This window comes from Phyllobates terribilis, unplaced genomic scaffold (assembly GCF_046119375.1).
Source record: "Phyllobates terribilis strain yellow unplaced genomic scaffold, ASM4611937v1 Scaffold_8__6_contigs__length_399053987, whole genome shotgun sequence".
NCBI lineage: Eukaryota > Metazoa > Chordata > Amphibia > Anura > Dendrobatidae > Phyllobates > Phyllobates terribilis.
In genome coordinates, this window is record NW_027362768.1 from 116,521,969 (window position 1) to 116,539,973 (window position 18,005).

The 18,005-nt window shown below is 41.2% G+C and overlaps 1 protein-coding gene across 1 annotated transcript in view; it reads left to right on the top strand.

Annotated features, from left to right (window-relative positions):
- Positions 1–18,005, top strand: part of DPYD (dihydropyrimidine dehydrogenase) — a 2,479,659-nt gene that overhangs the window by 180,860 nt on the left and 2,280,794 nt on the right. Inside the window, exon 2 of the mRNA XM_073643235.1 lies at positions 1,384–1,494. Within this exon, the coding sequence (XP_073499336.1) occupies positions 1,384–1,494 (111 nt within the window). The remainder of the gene's footprint in view (positions 1–1,383; positions 1,495–18,005) is intronic.

An 18,005-nucleotide genomic window follows, 5' to 3' on the forward strand; every position in this document is an offset into this window, starting at 1 on the left:
TCGAATTACTAAAAATTGCATTCACATTGAATCAATTCACTTATGTCTAGTATTTAGATTTATGTCTGCTCTAGCATTACAGAACGCCACTGATAATTAGCAGTGCTACCATGTCCTATGTTTTTAATGCATCCAAATTTGAAAACACCTGAAAGTGCCAGATTATAAGGTTATTTATAGAGAGGAGTGAATCAATTCTATGACAATCAAATTTGTGTCAAATTTTTATGAATTAGCTGAATCTGGTAAATTTGAACTATTTGCAATTCAGTTTGAGTAAATCACCTATATTGGCAAACGCCATTTCATACATTGCCAAAAAATGCATATGCAGAGATTAATCATTTGGGTGGGATTTCCAATAATGCCTTGCATATATCAAATCACATGATATAGTACAACCAATCAGGAGGGACTATCATAGCCTGCATAAAAGCAGAAGCAGGAAATGCAGCAGCCATATTATAGTGAAACTGGATAGTGAGAGAATGTCACAGCTTACAGCTTATCCATAGAGTTAAAGCCATAATAAAATTTAAAAAATGTCCCTATAGTATCTGACAGCACAGAAGTGAAAAAGATTAGTGTCTAGGGTTGAGCGAGTATGTTCTGTCCGAGTATGCTCGGGCCGAGCTCCGGGTATTTATAGCTGTTCAGTAATATGTTTGAATCGCTCCAGTGTGCATGATTTACAACTGTTTGACAGCTTTATTACATGTGAGGAATGTGTAAGAAATAGACATTCCTCACATGTAATAAAGCTGTCACACAGTTGCAAATCACGCACACGGGAGTGATTCAAACATATCACCGAGCAGCTGTAAATACTCGGCGCTCGGCCCGAGCATACTCGGCGAAAGAGTTAATAGAACATACTCGCTCAACACTACTAATGTCATGCAAGTTTATGGAAGCAATTGAAGACTTTGGATTATTTTTTATACAAGACAAATTGATTTGCCACAAATTGAATTTCCTGGTAAAATTTGCCAAATCAGGCAAATCGAATTTCAAAAATTTCACTCATTCATTATTTCCTTTCAGTTTTTAGCTTTAGTTAATTCTTTATTTTACTCCTCCGTTCTTGACCATTTCTTCCAGTATACATGTAAGGCCACGGCCCCATTATCAGTATTTGGTCAGTATTCGGTCAGTATTTTTTCTCAGGAGTGGGAGCCAAAACCAGGTGATAAGCAATCAGAGAAAAGGAATAATAGAAACAAGTCATCAATTCTGCATTTATCACCCACTCCTGGTTTTGGCTCCCACTCCTGAGAAAAAATACTGATAGTGGGTCCGTGGCCTAAATGTAAGAAATGGTTTCATTATTTTTTCTTTTCCTCTGTCATGCGTAATAATGGCTGCATTTCTCATTGTTTACAGAATATCCTGATGCTTAACCCCCGGACTGCTGCTCATGCATCTCTACGTTCTACATCACTGAAACAGCAGGATAAGAAGCACTGGAAAAGGAATCCAGACAAGAGTTGCTTTGTATGTATTGCATTAATTTCAAATAGTATGTGTAGTGTCCCCATTTATATTTTTCTGCATTCTGATTTTGATTATACTGCATATGTGATGCCCTTACGTTATGCTCACATGTTGGATTTGCCAACATAGGTTTTTCAAAGTATCTGCAGTAAAAATTAAAGTTGGATCTCAGATTGTTCTACACATATACATGCTGATTGTCTACATCAGTGTTCCCCAACTCCAGTCCTCAAGATCCACCAACAGGTCACATTTTCAGGATTTCCTTAGTATTACACAGGTAATAATTCCATCACCTGCACAGGCAATAATTCTATCATCTCTGCAATCCTAAGAAAATCCTTTAAATATTACCTGTTGGTGGCTTTTGAGGACTGGAGTTGGGGAACATCGGTCTACATTGAAAATCAATGATGCTTTCAGATTTAAAATTGGAACATGGTCATCATTCCATACTTGTTTTTTCAATGGATGTGAAAATAATTGTTTAACATGAAGAGGTCTTTCCACAATTAAATATTATTCACTCTGTTGGATCACACAAATGCAACACATTTTTCACAATGTTTTTACTTCTAGATATTGCAGTAACATACCTCAGTAAAGTACCGTCATGGCCAAAAGTTTTGAGACTGACATAAACTCAGGTTTTCACAATGTTTTCTGCTTCACTGTTTTTAGATTTTTTAATCGGATGTTTTTATGGCTGCTGAAGTACAATTATAAGCACGTCATAGATATTTAAACATTTATTAACAAATATATCAAGTTTATATAAGGACTCAATATTGACAGTGGTGAGTCTTAATTTTCAAGACTTGCAATCGACCTGGCAGCTGAATAATAGTTTTTGGGCCAAAACCTGGCTGAAAGCAATGCATTCTTGCCTAGTGCTTGGCGGTTATCACAATCTCTGTTTTTTGTTTGTTCACCTTGTGTTTGAGGATTGACCACAGGTTCTCAATGGGATTGAAATTTTGGGAACTTCCTGGCCAAAAAAGTAAAATTTCAAAGTTTTGTTCAACAAACCACTTAGTTACCATTTTTGCCTTGTGACATCATGAACCAATTATCCTGTAAAGAGCACTGGTCACCAAATTGCTCCTGAATGTTTGGGAGAAGTTGCTGTTGGAGGAGGTTTAGATGACATTGTATATTCATGGCACTGTTCTTAATAAAAATTGTGATTTAGCCCACCTCCTTAAATGAAAAGTTACCCTATACATGTAATGCTTTAATATACTCATGGTAGCCTCACCTTTTCTTCACTGGTCAATTAGTCTTCCAGATGTCCCAAACGGTCTGAAGATGCTGCTTCATCAGAGAAAATAACTTTACCCCAGTCCTCTGCAATCCAATCCACGTACTTCCTGCTGATTGTCAGTTTGTCTGTGATGTTTTTCTTGTGAAGATGTGTTGTCTTTGCTGCCCTTTTTGACACCACACCAGCCTCCAAAGGCTTTTTCATCACCTTGTGTGCAAATGCACTGATACCTGCTTGCTACCATTTCTGAGCAAGCTCTGCCCCGGTGTTAAACCAACCCCAAGGCTGAATCCTCTTTTGGAGATGGCCCCGGCACTTGCTGTACTTTCTTTGGTGTCTCTTTGAAGTCTTCTTTACAGCAATTGAATCTCTCTTTGAAGTTGTTCATGATTTGATAAATGGTTAATTTAGGGGCAGTCTGACAATCTGCAATGTGCTTGCCTGTAAAGCCCTTTTGATGCAAAACAATTATGAGAGAACATGTTTCCTTGGAGGTAAACATGGCTAATTTTTACAGAAGATGACAATGATTTTAATCACTGGCTCCCTTTTAAAGCAGGCAGTTTCCTCTTATAATTCAATCATAAGGAAGGAATGCCTTCCCAATTTTAAGCAGTTAATCTGATCGCTCTTCATAATAATCTAGAGTTATTGCAAATTGCCACTGTGAAAACCGATACACCAAAAATTTTGTGAAAACCAAAATTTGTGTCAGTCTCAAAACTTTTGTCCACAGCAGTACAGTAAAAGTTATCCCTCCATATGTAACAAAAACATATGGTGTGTCCCCTCTAATAAACCTGGCAATTTGCATTTTATTTCACTTGTTGAAGATGATTGTCATGTTTATATTTATTTGATGTAATTGTTACATGTATACTTTTTGACTTGGGCTGAAAGACCTGATGTTAACATAGGTTTGAACATTGTGACAATAACATTTTGCACCGCATTGTAGGCAATTAGCAAAAAAGGACAGTCATTTGCATGGCAGTATATGGTGGAATTAGGGGAGATTATGTTGCCAGAGCCAGTTGGTCTTGTCCTAAATGAAGACACCAGTAACCCAGAATCTGCTTTAAGTGGTGGTATTTGTCAGTAGTGAGCTGAGCATGATTCAACTGAAGTTCTACAGGGTCCCAGATTTGATAAAAAGTCAGAACGTTGTATGTCTGTTCACCCATATTCCATATTTTTGGGAAGCAAAAACTGCGGTTGGAACCCAGCTTATAAAAGACCAATAAAATCCACAGTCTTCGTACCCAGATCTGATGAAGAACCACTTAATAACCGTAGTGTTATGCTTAGCAACATTATTATTATTATTATTATTATTTATTATTATAGCGCCATTTATTCCATGGCACTTTACATGTGAAAAAGGGGTATACATACATGAACTATTACAATAATATTGAGCACAATGTGACAGCGACTGGTACAGGAGGAGCGAGGACCCTGCCAGCGAGGGCTCACAATCTACAAGGGATGGGTGAGGATACAGTAGGTGAGGGTAGGGCTGGTCATTAATTTTGGTCTGCATTCTCTGATTATTCTAAAGAACAACATACAAACTCCTGGGAGTGGGTCCACACAACATGTGCTTAGTTTTCGTTAGTATATGTAACAGAACCTTAGACTCCAAGCTGTATAGTTCACAAACAATTGCTGCCTAGACTCTAAAAAGTTGTAGCAAAACCTCCTCCATGAACAGTATTAGGTCTATATTGTTTTTTTTTTTATTATTCTTTTTTGTTTTTTAATCTGTGTGTAAACAATAAGTTCTCATCTATTTTTTTTATTCTAAGGTTAGGACTTGAAACAAAAGTCAGACAGACTTCATGTCATGCCACAGGTTTCATGTCAGCCTGCTGATAGATCCTGCTGGCAAGTAATGACAGTTCTTCTTAGCCCTCTAGGTTATTGGGTTATTGGCTTCCTCTCACTAAGAACTAATGATTTTTGATATTAATAATATATTGTGGGGAATCATTTTTATGTAGTTTCCTAATATGATCATTGCAGTGGCATATTACTGAGGATGTAAATGTGCCATATTTTCAGCTGGAAAGTAAAGTGGCTAAATAGGTGATTATGGTTCTAAAACGTAAAAATAATACTGCTCAATATACAACAACTGAACATATCATTGCGAAAATCACACTAATTAAGTCAGAAGATCATACAGCCACATGGATTCGATATATAGTACATTCAAGTCAATACCAGCACACCTTATACACCATTATTTGAATCCCAGGCATCTGGTGTTGCTCAAATGCATGAGAAAACAGTTCCAATATCACAGACACTCTCCTAAAAACATAATTGTTACGGCACTCACTGGTTGGTAAAAAAAACCTCTTTAGTCCATATATCTTAAAAACCGCATGAAGCATAGAATAGAGTACATGGTACAGCCTAGTTCACACAAAAAAGACTGTTGTCCATAACTATCCTTGTACTCCCCCCTATGCTTCATGCTGGTTTTAAACTATATGGAATAAAGAGTTTATATTTACCAACTGGTGAGTGCCCTTTGTAGAGTGTCTATGTTCAGTCAACTAAGACCCTGGGCAAACAGCTGATTTTATTGGAAAAAAGGTCTCGACCGTCTAAACATTTTCACGGCATAGGGAATTTTATATTACATGTCATCCATTAAGATGAAGGACTGTCCATGGAATATATAGATAGTTTGTGTTTGCCAGAGTGAGAATTATCCTTACGAAATGCTCCAGTGGGAGTTGAACAGTGGAAATAATTATATGCCATAATATTTCATATAGGTAGTGTAACATACCTGGCGGCGTCCTTGCATGGTGGTCCATCTCCCACTGTGCAAGAGGGCGCACTTGATCTCCTGTCCAGAATGTCTCTCTGGCTTCCCTCCATGCTGTCTGTTTGTTTCTGTCTCTGCTGCTTAAGGGCGGCGCCCGATCACTTCCTGCTTTTTGTACCTGCTGTGGGTCACACCCCTTGTGCGTCCTCAGCCAATTGCTGTCTGACACTTGGTATATAGCTCAGCAGCTCCCTTCTATCCCTGCCTGAGCATATGTGTTCTTTCAGTGTGTGCTTGCACTCTGAAGTTGCCAGGTCCCGTTCCTGTTTCCCTGTCCGCCTTTCCTGGAGGCTGTATTTCCAGGCCTGTCTGAACTAAGTCCTGTATTTCTCCTGCCTTGCGGTGCCAGCTCCCGTGTCTGAACTGTGTCCTGTATGTCTCCTGCTTTACGGTATTAGTTCCCGTGTCTGAACTAAGTCCTGTATGTCTCCTGCCTTGCGGTGTCAGCTCCCGTGTCTGAACTGTGTCCTGTGTGTCTCCTGCTTTACGGTATTAGTTCCCGTGTCTGAACTAAGTCCTGTATTTCTCCTGCCTTGCGGTATTAGTTCCCGAGTCTGAACTGAGTCCTTTCTGTGTTCTCTAGTCTGTCCTGTCTGAACACGCTCCTAGCCTGTTCCTCCCGCCTTCTAGGGGCCGATTACCTAGACCCGCTCCTGTATCCCGCTGCAGTGTCGGTCTCCTCCGTACACTCAGTTCCAGTCTGAACTCTCTCCTATCCTTTACCTGTTTTGCCTCTTTGTCCGTTCCCTTCCTTTTCCTGCAGAGTCTGTACTCGTACCTAACTCCTGCCTGTTGTCTCTGTACTCCCGTTTGTGAGTTTGTGGTCCACTCGCTACTTCACTGCAAGTACCCTGTGGGTGTCTGGCTCTGTCTTTCCCTTCCTGTCTGTTCCGTGTGAACAGAGTCCTGTCCTGCCTTGCTTCTGCCCGCTGCTCCGGCAGTCCTGTCCTGCCCTGCTTCTGCCCGCTGCTCCGGCAGTCCTGTCCTGCCCTGCTTCTGCCCGCTGCTCCGGCAGTCCTGTCCTGCCCTGCTTCTGCCCGCTGCTCCGGCAGTCCTGTCCTGCCCTGCCTGTACCCCTCTGCCTCTATTGTTCCTGAATCCCGGTGTGTACTGGGTCCTATCCCGCCTGTGTTCCTACTTGCTAGTGCCTCCCTGTCTGCACTCTATCTGTGCTTACCTTTACCCCCCGGCCTGCATACCCGCCTGCCTGCATACCCGCCTGCCTGCATACCCGCCTGCCTGCATACCAGTCTGTTCCTGTATTTTCCTGTGTGGGTCAACAGCCGTGTCCGGGGTCTGTCCTGGAGTAGCACCTGGTCCCTCTGCTCGGTTCCTCCTTGGTGCACTGGCGTCGTATGCCGTCGTGCGACCCTGGTCGGATCGGGTGAATACTTAGTCACGCCCCTCCAGGCATACACTCTCCGGCACGGTCCAGTGGAATCACTATCAATCCCATGCACACGCCGCTTAGCCCGGGCGTGTGCATAACAGGTAGAATTTGTCCTCATTAGACAAGCTTTACACCCTATAAGTAAGGATGAGCAAATTGATTCTAAATGAAGCAAATTAGTTTAGAACGTCCCAAGATTTGTGGATGCTAACAAATTTGAATCTTTGGAAACTCCATTCGCACAGAGCCAATAAAATGGTGCCATCAGGCCACAGTTTTTGCCTCGATTCAAATAGACTGTTAAGGTGTTAAAAAGACGATAGAAAATCATTCTCACGTAGACCCGCACCTGTCCCATCTGCCATAACTCTCAACCGGCTTCCTAGGCAGAAGCTCTATTTTGACATTTGTCTCTTCTTCACTCTTCTCTGGTGCATCAGATAGACCTTGATGCACATTGTGACGTCATGACGGGTGTCAAGGACTAGGTAATGCCACCAAAGAGTGAAGAGGAAACCGGTGACTGAGCAGGGGCATAAGAAGCCATTAGAGAATGGGTAGGGAGCTCAAGGTGCAGATGAAAATGAGTATGATTTTTTTTAAGGTTCAAGGTCCATCCATCTATTATACCTTAGGTCTAGGACACCTTATAACATAATAAATAGTTGTTTTTTTTTTTTAAAAAAACAATCTGGGCTCATTCTATTCTCATCAAATACATTTAAAGCAAATCGAATTTCTCTGACAAATTGAAACTAATTTACCGAATTTAGATTTTGGCAGATTTGTTTACCTCTTGATGCAATATATACAGTATATATATTATGTGCATTATATTCTTGCCTTGTAAGGTTCGATGTAAAGGAAATAATCAGACATATTATATAGCAATAGGGCCCCTTCATGAGTGATTCTGGGGAGTCACGTAGAATATGAAAAGCCATTTTAAACAACTTTTATTTTTGCTGTTAGCAATGTATCAAATAACTTTCTTGTACCAATGATGGGAAAATGTTTCATATATATTGATATAGATATATAGCTATATATATTGACTAAAATCCAGCAGAATATTGCATTAGTTACTTAGCAACATGTTATTGTGAATTAGAATGAAGGTTGATTTGAAAAGTCCAATGTTCAAGGACAACTTAGAATAATGAAAAGCATTCTCTCTTTTCAACATGATTGTCCTATAAAATGAAATGTTGATATAATGCTACTTGGTTCCATGGATTTTATGCAAGTGAATTCCAATTTTGATTAACAGGGTTTCAGACAACGCTGTCAAATGGAGGTAGCAGTTTCATAGGAAATGTGACCCACAAAAACTGAAAGTAGCGTTAAATAAAAGTTAGGAAACAAGTTGCAGATTGACAGAGGAGAGGAAACTAATTCTAGGAGTCAGAAGAACAATAAGTATATCAAGGACAGTATTCAATACTGTCTGAATTGTTCCCTTAGTGACCACTAGATGTCTTTTAACTGACCTACGAAATGAGACTAGCGTTCCCCTACAGGTGACAATCCTGTAGCTGTCACCTGTACACTATAGCTGACAACTTGCTGCATCAGCCACGATCAGTGCTGGCACCAACCATGGACAATTAACCTCTTAGATTCTGCTGTCAATAGTGACTACAGAATCTAAATAGTTAACAGGGTCAATCTTTAACCCCATTGGCACCCTGAGATCTTGATTGTGCGGTCCTGATGTTTGCCTTGGTAGTTCATAACCAAATAACGGCCTTAGAGTCTTCCGGCTATAGCGGCCTGTTCAGAAGTTATCAAAATTTAGGTGGCAAAAATAAACTTTTTCATTCTTGTCAAGCCTCTTTCCATTACTTACTGAAAATAACCAGAAAGGTTAATGAACTACCTGAAAGAAATTTTAAATGTGTTGAGGGGTGCAGTTTTTAAAATGGTATGACTTTTGGGTGGTTTCCAACATATAGGACCCCCAAAGTAACTTCAAAACTGAACAGGCCCCTGTAAAAATAAGTTTTGTAAATTTCCTTGAAAAAATGAAAAAATACTGCTACATTTTTAAACCTTCTAAAATGCTAACGAAATAAAACACTTTACAAATGGTGCTGATGTAAAGCAGACATGAGGGAAATGTTATTTATTAATGTTTTTGTTTGGTATGACTACTGAGATTAAAGGGATAGACATTCAAAGTTTGAAAATTGCTATTTTTAAAACATTTTGTGTCAAATTTCTGATATTTTTATAAATAAACGCAAAACATATCAACCTAAATTTACCATTATTATAAAATATTGTGTCACAAAAAAACAGTCTTAAAATCTATGGGATATGTTGAAGCATTCCAGAGTTATTACTACATAAAGTGACACTAGTCAGATTTCAAAAAATTGGTCAGGTCACTAAGGGGTTAGGTAAGTTTGCTCCATAAAACAATGAAAAAGGTATAAAATAGTATAATACATATCAACAAATTATAGATCTATAAGATCTCCACTTGCAGTCACTTGCTGAGTACATAGCTGCAGAAGACCACCATCTGAAATTTTAAGTCCGAGGATAGCAAGACTTGCCAAGGCATATTTAAAGCACCACTCCAGAATTTTTTCTATTGCATCACTGCAGTCATACTACTGATCTAAATTGCATGTTGTCTTAAACATACCAGCCACCATCTTCTGCTGTTCCCAGTGCCGCTCTGGATGCCTTCTGCAGGTTGTGACTTGCTGGATCACTCCAGTATTTGCTGAGTGATCTGGAAGTCACTACTCAGTGTCAGTTTATGAGAGCCAGAATGAGGCCAGAATGAGACTGTCATAGACTTAGGCGATGTTCACAGGTTGCTTTTTATTCTGCAGCTCTTGGCAGTAAAAATAATAGCAGACAAATAGTGGTTTTGCTGATTTTTTGCTGCTTTTCTTGCTGATTTTTGCTGCATTTCTCAAGATTCCAAAGTTCAGCTTTGCTTCCACCATACCAGCATGAGCAATGAAAGGTGTTGGTCTAGTTCTGGCTCTTTGCCCCTGCTCCAGTGTCTCTGCTTTAGGGCACGGCCCCACTATCAGTATTTGGTCAGTATTTTTTCTCAGCAGTGGGAACCAAATCCAGGAGTGGGTGATAAATGCAGAATTGGTGACTTGTTTCTATTCTACCTTTTCTCTGATTGTTCCTCACCTGGTTTTGGCTCCTACTCCTGAGAAAAAATGCTGACTGAATACTGATAGTGGGGCCGTGGCCTTAGTTGCAGCATGCAGCTGATCACTGAGCTTGGTGGTTTATGAAGTCAACAGCAGAGCTTCTGACCTCAGTGACTGATTGCAGTGCTAATGTGATCTGTAGTCCTGACGTCACTGCTGCAACCAAAACACAAAGACTGGAGCTACATCGGAGTTCCAGTGCTGGACCAAAGGAGGTTGAGTACTATTATCATTTTTTTTTTTAACTACAATCTGATCAGTTAGGTCCATTTTTCTAATAGTGGAAACCTGCAAGTGACCTATTCTTTGATTTGGATAAAAGTATCTGATCAGTGGGGGGGGATCTGAAACCCGGTACCCCCACTGATCAGCTGTTCGTTTCTCTTCCTATGCACAAATCTACACTGTGGACAAGACTAATCAGCACGACTTTATACCTTGAATCGTGGTCATACTTGGTTACCGCGGCACAGCTTTCATTCCCTTCAATAGGCGCTAAGATGCAGTAAACCTGGTAGCAAACAGCCGATCGATGGTGGTATCAGGTGTCAGACCTCCACTGATCTGACGTTGAGGACCTAAGTTCTGGGCAATCCTTATAATTTTAATTTTTCAGATTCTGTGCAGCATGTAATATACATATTATATGTAGTTACATTTTATTTACATTACTAATAGGAAACGATAAGAAAAAGACATTTACTAAGCCTGACTAATGTGTGCTATCCATGATTCTGGTAAGCGTGTAGTGTGCGGATCTTTCAGTGGATGCACAATAGCAGCTGTCTGCCTAATCGCTGCCCAATTCTGAACTAATCAGTGGAACATAAATAAAATGCCAGCAGGAATAGGTATACAATGGTCGCTGTCTTTCTAATTAAAGAACTATTGAAGCAATAATCGTCATGGTGATCAAAAAACATTACAGGGAGAACTTTAACATCTATATCTGTGAAATGTGTAATAATCTTCTGTGGCTTCAGTGATCTTTTAAAGCAATAAAAACCTTTCATTTATTTCAGTGCCCTGTCCGTAGATGATGTGTCGCTACAAAGGAGCTGAAAGATCATTTCAATTTATTTTCCATGTTCTTTTTATTAATCCTTTTTGAAAAGGCCCATGCTGTATGATGATCAGTGATAAAATCACTGGACTATTAATACTCAGACGCAATGGTTATTTATCATTTTCAAAAATAGTTTAATTTTTGTGGTCAACTGGCCATGCCAAAATGCAGGTTTTTTTTTACCATAGACAGTTACATTTGCAGTAGTGCAGTGATTTTATGGCAACTTGCATGTGACCACCTTTGGCAACAGCCTACTTTGCAGTTTTTTTTTTCCAGAAATTTTCACATACTATAACAATATAGTGATGCAAATTAATACATAAGTTATATAACCTGAATAAATAAATCTTTTCTGGTGATTGTGGTGGGACAAACATTTTTCTGATCTAGCACTGTAAGGGTAGGATTCACAGAACTGTTTTTTCCATTTTCGAGAAAAACAGTCCTATTACTCTGATAGAACTTTGATGAGCGTTTGATCAGAGTGACACCAGATTTTCTCGTATGCAGGGAGAAATAAAAAGGGTTGTCCACCTTCTCCATTCTGTCAGTACATGAGAATCAGTCCATACTTACATGTCATCCAAGTGCAGTCCAATTTTTTGGGAACGGACTCATAGACTTGCATTGCCAATTTTGATTCAACACACTGATCGAAATTGGACGTCTCTGATTTTTTTACGCGGATCACTTGGTCCAAGTGCACAGACCCATAGAATATCATAGGTACATGTGCTATCCTTGAAAACCTTGGATAGCATTCGTACGAGAAAATCGGTCATGTGAACAAGCCCTAAGATACATCAGTACTAGAGGTTTCACAAGACTGTAATGTTTCAGTTTAACATCTGCATTAGCCCTCATTGAGACTTTCATTTTTCTTGTATTTGTGTTATCCATTTTTTTATCGATAGTACATGGACAAATAATGTTTTTTGGAGATGTTCACTCAATGATCACAAAAAAATAGGCATATCTAATTTCTATCTGATTTGTGGATCAAACTTAAAGATGCCATCTTTGTTGCATCCTAATGTTGTCCATTATTCACTGACTGTTCCGTAGGTGAAGCTAAGAAAACGTAGATCAGTTTTTCTTGCAATGCAATGTAAAAACTGCCACACTGATCAGACACTGATAAAAATCAAATCCAGCACAGAGCTGAATTTTTTTTTTTTTTTGGATATGAGTAAAAAACGGATATCTGAATGAGACTTTGCAGCTATAATACATAAATCCAACCATAGGCCCTCTGAACAAAAATGCATCACCATAGAACTTCACTGTAATTTAAGTACTATTGGAGAAAATCTGTCACCACTCCTGAAATGTCTCTTCTAGTAAACACTTGAATTTCACATAATACAACAATTCTAGATTTGTGTTGTGTCGTTACTCTGTTACTCTTCAGAGAAATTTATATATCGACAATAGAGTACTGCCAGGTTGTTTCCCTGATTAAGCGAAAACTACTGATTGGATAGTGTGAGAGTATGCATGGGCATGCCCCCAAATGGTAATGCCCAGCTTTCAATTTATTGATGTATTTCTATTAGAAATAACAGGAAAGTTCTAAGAAAAGAACATCTGGATTAGTTCTAAGAAATAGAAAGTTCTAAGAAAAGGAGATTTGAAATAGTTGTTTCATAGGTATATAAGTCCTCTTTTCAGTATAACTATAGGGGCTAGAAGTATAATAATAATATTAATAATTTTTATTTCTATAGCGCCAACATATTCTGCAGAATTGTACATTACAGAGGGTACATGTACAGACAACAAATACATAACAGAGTAAACGTATAATTCAACAGATACCAAGAGAATTGAGAGCTCTGATCGCAAGCTTACAATCTATGAGCTCTACATGATTCTGGCCTCATGTAAAACGAAATCGACCTATAAGTGGAAAAAGTCCGGTATCCAGTTTATATAAAAGAAAGACTTTATTTTAGGTCCAGATTAATATCCATGGGGAATGAAAATGAGAATTGTTTACACTTTCAGGTCTCTACTTTGCTGCTCCTCAATCATAACACTGTCATAGCTAAGGACTAGTAAAGGCTTGAAATGTGTCAATTATTCTTTATCTTTTCCTATGCATTTCAACCTGGGCTTAAAATAAATCCTGACATCCAAAATGCTTACCTCCAAAAATAATTGAAAGACACTATGGCCCCAACAATCAAACAGTTTTCACCAGAATTCTAGCATACAATGGTTTGAAATGCTGGAAAATTTTTGTGCAACTTTTTACTTTTGTATGCAGTCCCGACCAACTGCGACAATTTTTTTAAAAAACAAGTAGAGCTCTGAATTGCCAAACACAGTTTGCTAATTCATTATAATTTACACCATAAAAGTGGCATAAATTGCAATAGTAATGTACTTCATTCTGAAATTGCCATAAATTTCTTGCAGTAACGTGACAGCCAAAAGATGCACCAAATTAATTAAGACACGCATGCCTTTAAATGGATTTAGCGCATCTACTCCAGCACCTTGATCATCAAAATTGACATGCAAAACACTCGTCTTGATGAATTGAGGCCTATACTGTATGTAGTTTATAATATGTGTACAAGTCATGCATTGCTTTCTTCTTGTGTGCGTATGCTCTTGCTTTAATTTTTTTTTTATTGTTGTAGGAGTAATAATAAAGCAGCATTATTATTTAATATGATAATTGCTATTTCAGTTTTTGGGGCAAATGCAAGAGTTTAGGTCTGTTTGCAAGACTTTCTTTCTCATAATCAATTGAACTGATATGTAGTGTTGAGCCACCCCCGTAGTGTTCGAGTTCAGTTCGGTTCGTCGAACACCCTTGTGTTCGCCGAACTGTTCGTCGAACTGTTCGTCGAACACCTTTGAACACCGTTAAAACCAATGGCAGGCAAACAAAAACACATAGAAACAAATAGAAAACACCTTCAAAGGTGTCCAAAAGCTGACAAACAGCTCAGAAGACATAACTAACACATGGAAAAGTGACAAGTACATATAGTCATGCGAAAAGAAAAGAGGTGGAGGAGTAAAAGGAGGGGGAGACACAGATATAGGCATGTCATGCCCTTCTAAAATCCAAAAAGTGAGAAGCCGACACGGCCAGTCCGTTCCTGCCCGTGCCACCTCCGTTTGTGCCAGAGCCGCGGTGGACCCTGACGGCCAGCCCCCCTCTCCCAATACTGGTGCCTGTCCGCTGGTGGGTCGAGCGAGCCCCCCTGTGGTAGAGGCAGCTCTAAGCTTTTTAATTTAAATCGTCTCTCTAATTTGAATGAATACACTTTAAATCCTTTTACAAGGATCTATTGAAGGGCAAGTCTCATGCCAGCAGCCGCGTAATTCCAGCTCCAGTAGCGTCCACTAAAGCTGCTGCAGTTAAAAAGCTTTTATAAGGATCGAGCTCGGCTGTCCACCGCAAGGCGTCCTACCGCCAGTCCCAGCCCCTATGCCTTGGGGTGCCTCCTGATGCTCTTCACTGAGTATCCCGTGGTCCCGAAGCATTTCCTTTGAAAAAATTAAGTGTCCAAACTACAGGTGGTGTAGCTTGCTTAACAGCCGGGATAATCCGCTGACTAGCAGACACTGCTACTAGGCACAAAGTATTTCCTGGGCTAGATGCAGTTAAAAATTTGTAATTAGCTACTCTCATTGGATGCTGAGAAAGCATTCCATAGAGTCTCCTGGCACGCCATATATTATTCTCTTAAAAAGCTTGGGGTAGGGGTCTAGGGGACCCTTTTATAGCCAAAATCACGGCCCTGTATCGCAATGCGTCACCTAGGCTGAAGAGAAATGGAACTGTAGCACCCCGAGGGCTCGGTTGCTGCAGAGGTATTGCACCTCACCCAGAGGTGTGATATCTCACTCTCAGGTAAGGATGGAGTGTGAATCAGGTCCCCGACACCTGCATGCATTAAACCACATTGCCGTGGGGCAGGGCGACCAATATGCCCCTGAGATGGGCACGACAGTCCCTGTCCCTGGCTGGAGTGGGGGGAGAGAACACTGAGGAAGGGTAACCCTGTAGCGCAGGAGCAGGGCGGAAGCAGTTCCTGGGTGCATTGAGAAGGGAGTATAAAAGGTGGGCACCATCTTAGTTCAGTGCAGAGAAGTCAGAGCAGAAGTGACAGGGAGCAGGGGCTCTGCATGAGCTCTGCTCCAGAGGCGGGCCTAGTAACAGAGGCCCAGGCCTGGAAGAGGAAGAAGGAAGGAAGAGGAGTGGAGAAGGCTCCGGGAACGAGGAACGAAGGGATCCCAGGGGTGTGGATGGGCGAGTCGCCACCGCACGCCCGAATCCACATGCGTGGAGGGGTCAGGCCAAAGGGGGAGACCGGTCCCCGAAACTAGTGGAGGCGGGAAACGACCCTCAGCTAGAAACCGGAGGCTGTGACATTTTATGTGGCGCTGCCCCTCGCTAAACCCGCTAGGAGTGCAGCACATAGGGTCAGGGAAACTGGCGCCAAGTTTACCAAGAGGAGGCCCGAGGCAGCCGGACAGAAGGGTTGGTAAGAAAGGCCAGACAAAGGACAAACAAAGGGGGTCCTGTGAAGCGCTCCAAAGTTATCTGGGAGTTGTCTGAGCCCCTCACCTGGTGAGCACAGTATGACGTGGGCAGCCGTTACCTGCAGAAGTGGTCTGGATAATAAGAACTGTGAGTAAAGGCCCTGGACTGCATCACTGACTCCGTGTCGTTACTGCTGCTGCCCTGCACCATCACCCCCATCCTCCGCATACATTTCCCTGAGGCTATACTCCTCCCGTGGGGAGTTATACTACGCTCTGCTGCACCCACAACACCAGCCTCAGCGGTCTGCCCTGCAGCGGCAGTTCACTCTGACCGCAATCCACGGGTGGCGTAGTCGGACATTTAAACATCAAAACCACATAAATAGTTCCGCCACTGGTTTGACCGCCCTGAGCCACGGAACCCAAGGCCCAGGGGGCGCGTCAGAACATTTTCATCACCTTTCATAATCACCAATGGGACAAGGCAGGGATGTCCTCTGTCCCCTCTCTTATACATCCTAGTGACGGAGCACCTGCTCTCATCAATTCGCCATAACCCCAATATTAGGTGGATTGAGGTGGGAGGCACCGAGTACAAGTGCTCTCTATTTGCTGATGATGTCCTAGTATATATCACTCAATCACATATATTCATCCCTGCTGTTAAGGCTGAAATAGATCACTTTGTAACATGGTCAAATTTTAAAATCAATACAGCGAAGTCTGAGGCCCTCGAAGTCTCCCTCCCCAAATCCATACAGGATTCCATCCAGTCCAACTTTCCCTTTGCCTGGCCCTCAATGGGTATCAAATTCTTAGGAATTCCTATTCATAGAGACCTCTCCCATCTATGTTATCTTAATTTTGGGCCCTTTATTGAACAACTCCATACAGACCACGGTTGGCAAGTTAGAACTGTAAGATTCACTACGTGAACCACTGGTGTTTTGTGGAAAAGCACATGTACACTGTGTTCCAAATTATTATGCAAAAAGTGTTTAGGAGTGATAAGGGAAGAATTTGTTTGTTTGTCAGTTAAACTCATTGATGGTGATGTGTGTCAGGGCTCTTTATATCACTGTAAGCAATTGCAGACACCTATGCTAATTAGTTTGGCAGGTGTGTCCAATGAACGGCAAGACTACTTAAGAAGGCTGTCCCACATTATTAAGCAGCCTACATTTTCTGCCAAAATGGGAAAGAAAAAGGATGTGTCGGCTGCTGAGAAGCAACAAATTGTGGAGTGTTTAGGTCAAGGCATGACTACAATCAACATTGTGCGATGATCAGGATGAAGTGTCTTGGCAATCAAGAAGTATGTAGCTGATTCACAGTACACACGTGTGCGTGCTGATAAGGGCAAATTGAGGACTCTTTCCTACAGGCAATTACGTCAGGTTAAAAGAGCAGCGGCAAAAAAGCCTTGTCATAGCAGCAGACAAGTTTTTGAAGCTGCTGGTGCCTCCAACGTCCCCCGAACAACAAGATGCAGGGTCCTTCAGAGGTTTTCAGCTGTGCGTACGCCATCCTGTCGACCTCCTCTATCCACTGCACACAAGCAGAAACGGCTCCAGTGGGCCAAACATTACATGAAGACTGATTTCAAAACAGTTTTGTTCACGGATGAGTTCCGTGCAACGCTCGATGGTCCAGATGGATGGAGCGGAGGATGGCTGGTTGATGGACACCCCACACAAACACGGCTACAGCACCAACAACGAGGAGGTGGAGTAATGTTTTGGGCTGGAATCATGGGGAGAGAGATTGTCAGCCCCTTTAGGATCCCTAAAGGGGTAAAGATGAACTCCATAATGTATCTGGAGTTTCTCAAACAGTACTTCCTGCCATGGTTCAAGAAGAAGAACTGTGTATTCCGCAGCAAGATCATTTTCATGCATGATAATGCACCGTCTCATGCTGCACATAACACATCTGCATCTCTGGCTGATATGGGCATGAAAGGGGACAAACTTATGGTGTGACCCCCATGCTCTCCTGACCTCTACCCCATTCAGAACCTCTGGAGCATCATCAAAATGAGTGTCTATGATGGCGGGAGGCAGTTCAAATATAAGCAACAGCTCTGGGAGGGTATTCTGTCCTCATGCAAAACAATTGAAGCAGAAACCATCCAAAACCTGACAAATTCAATGGACGAGAGAGTTCAGAAGCTCCTTTCGAACAAGGGGTCCTATGTGCAAATGTAACATCACCTAGAATAAAGTTTTGAGCTGAAAACTGTTTGATTTCAG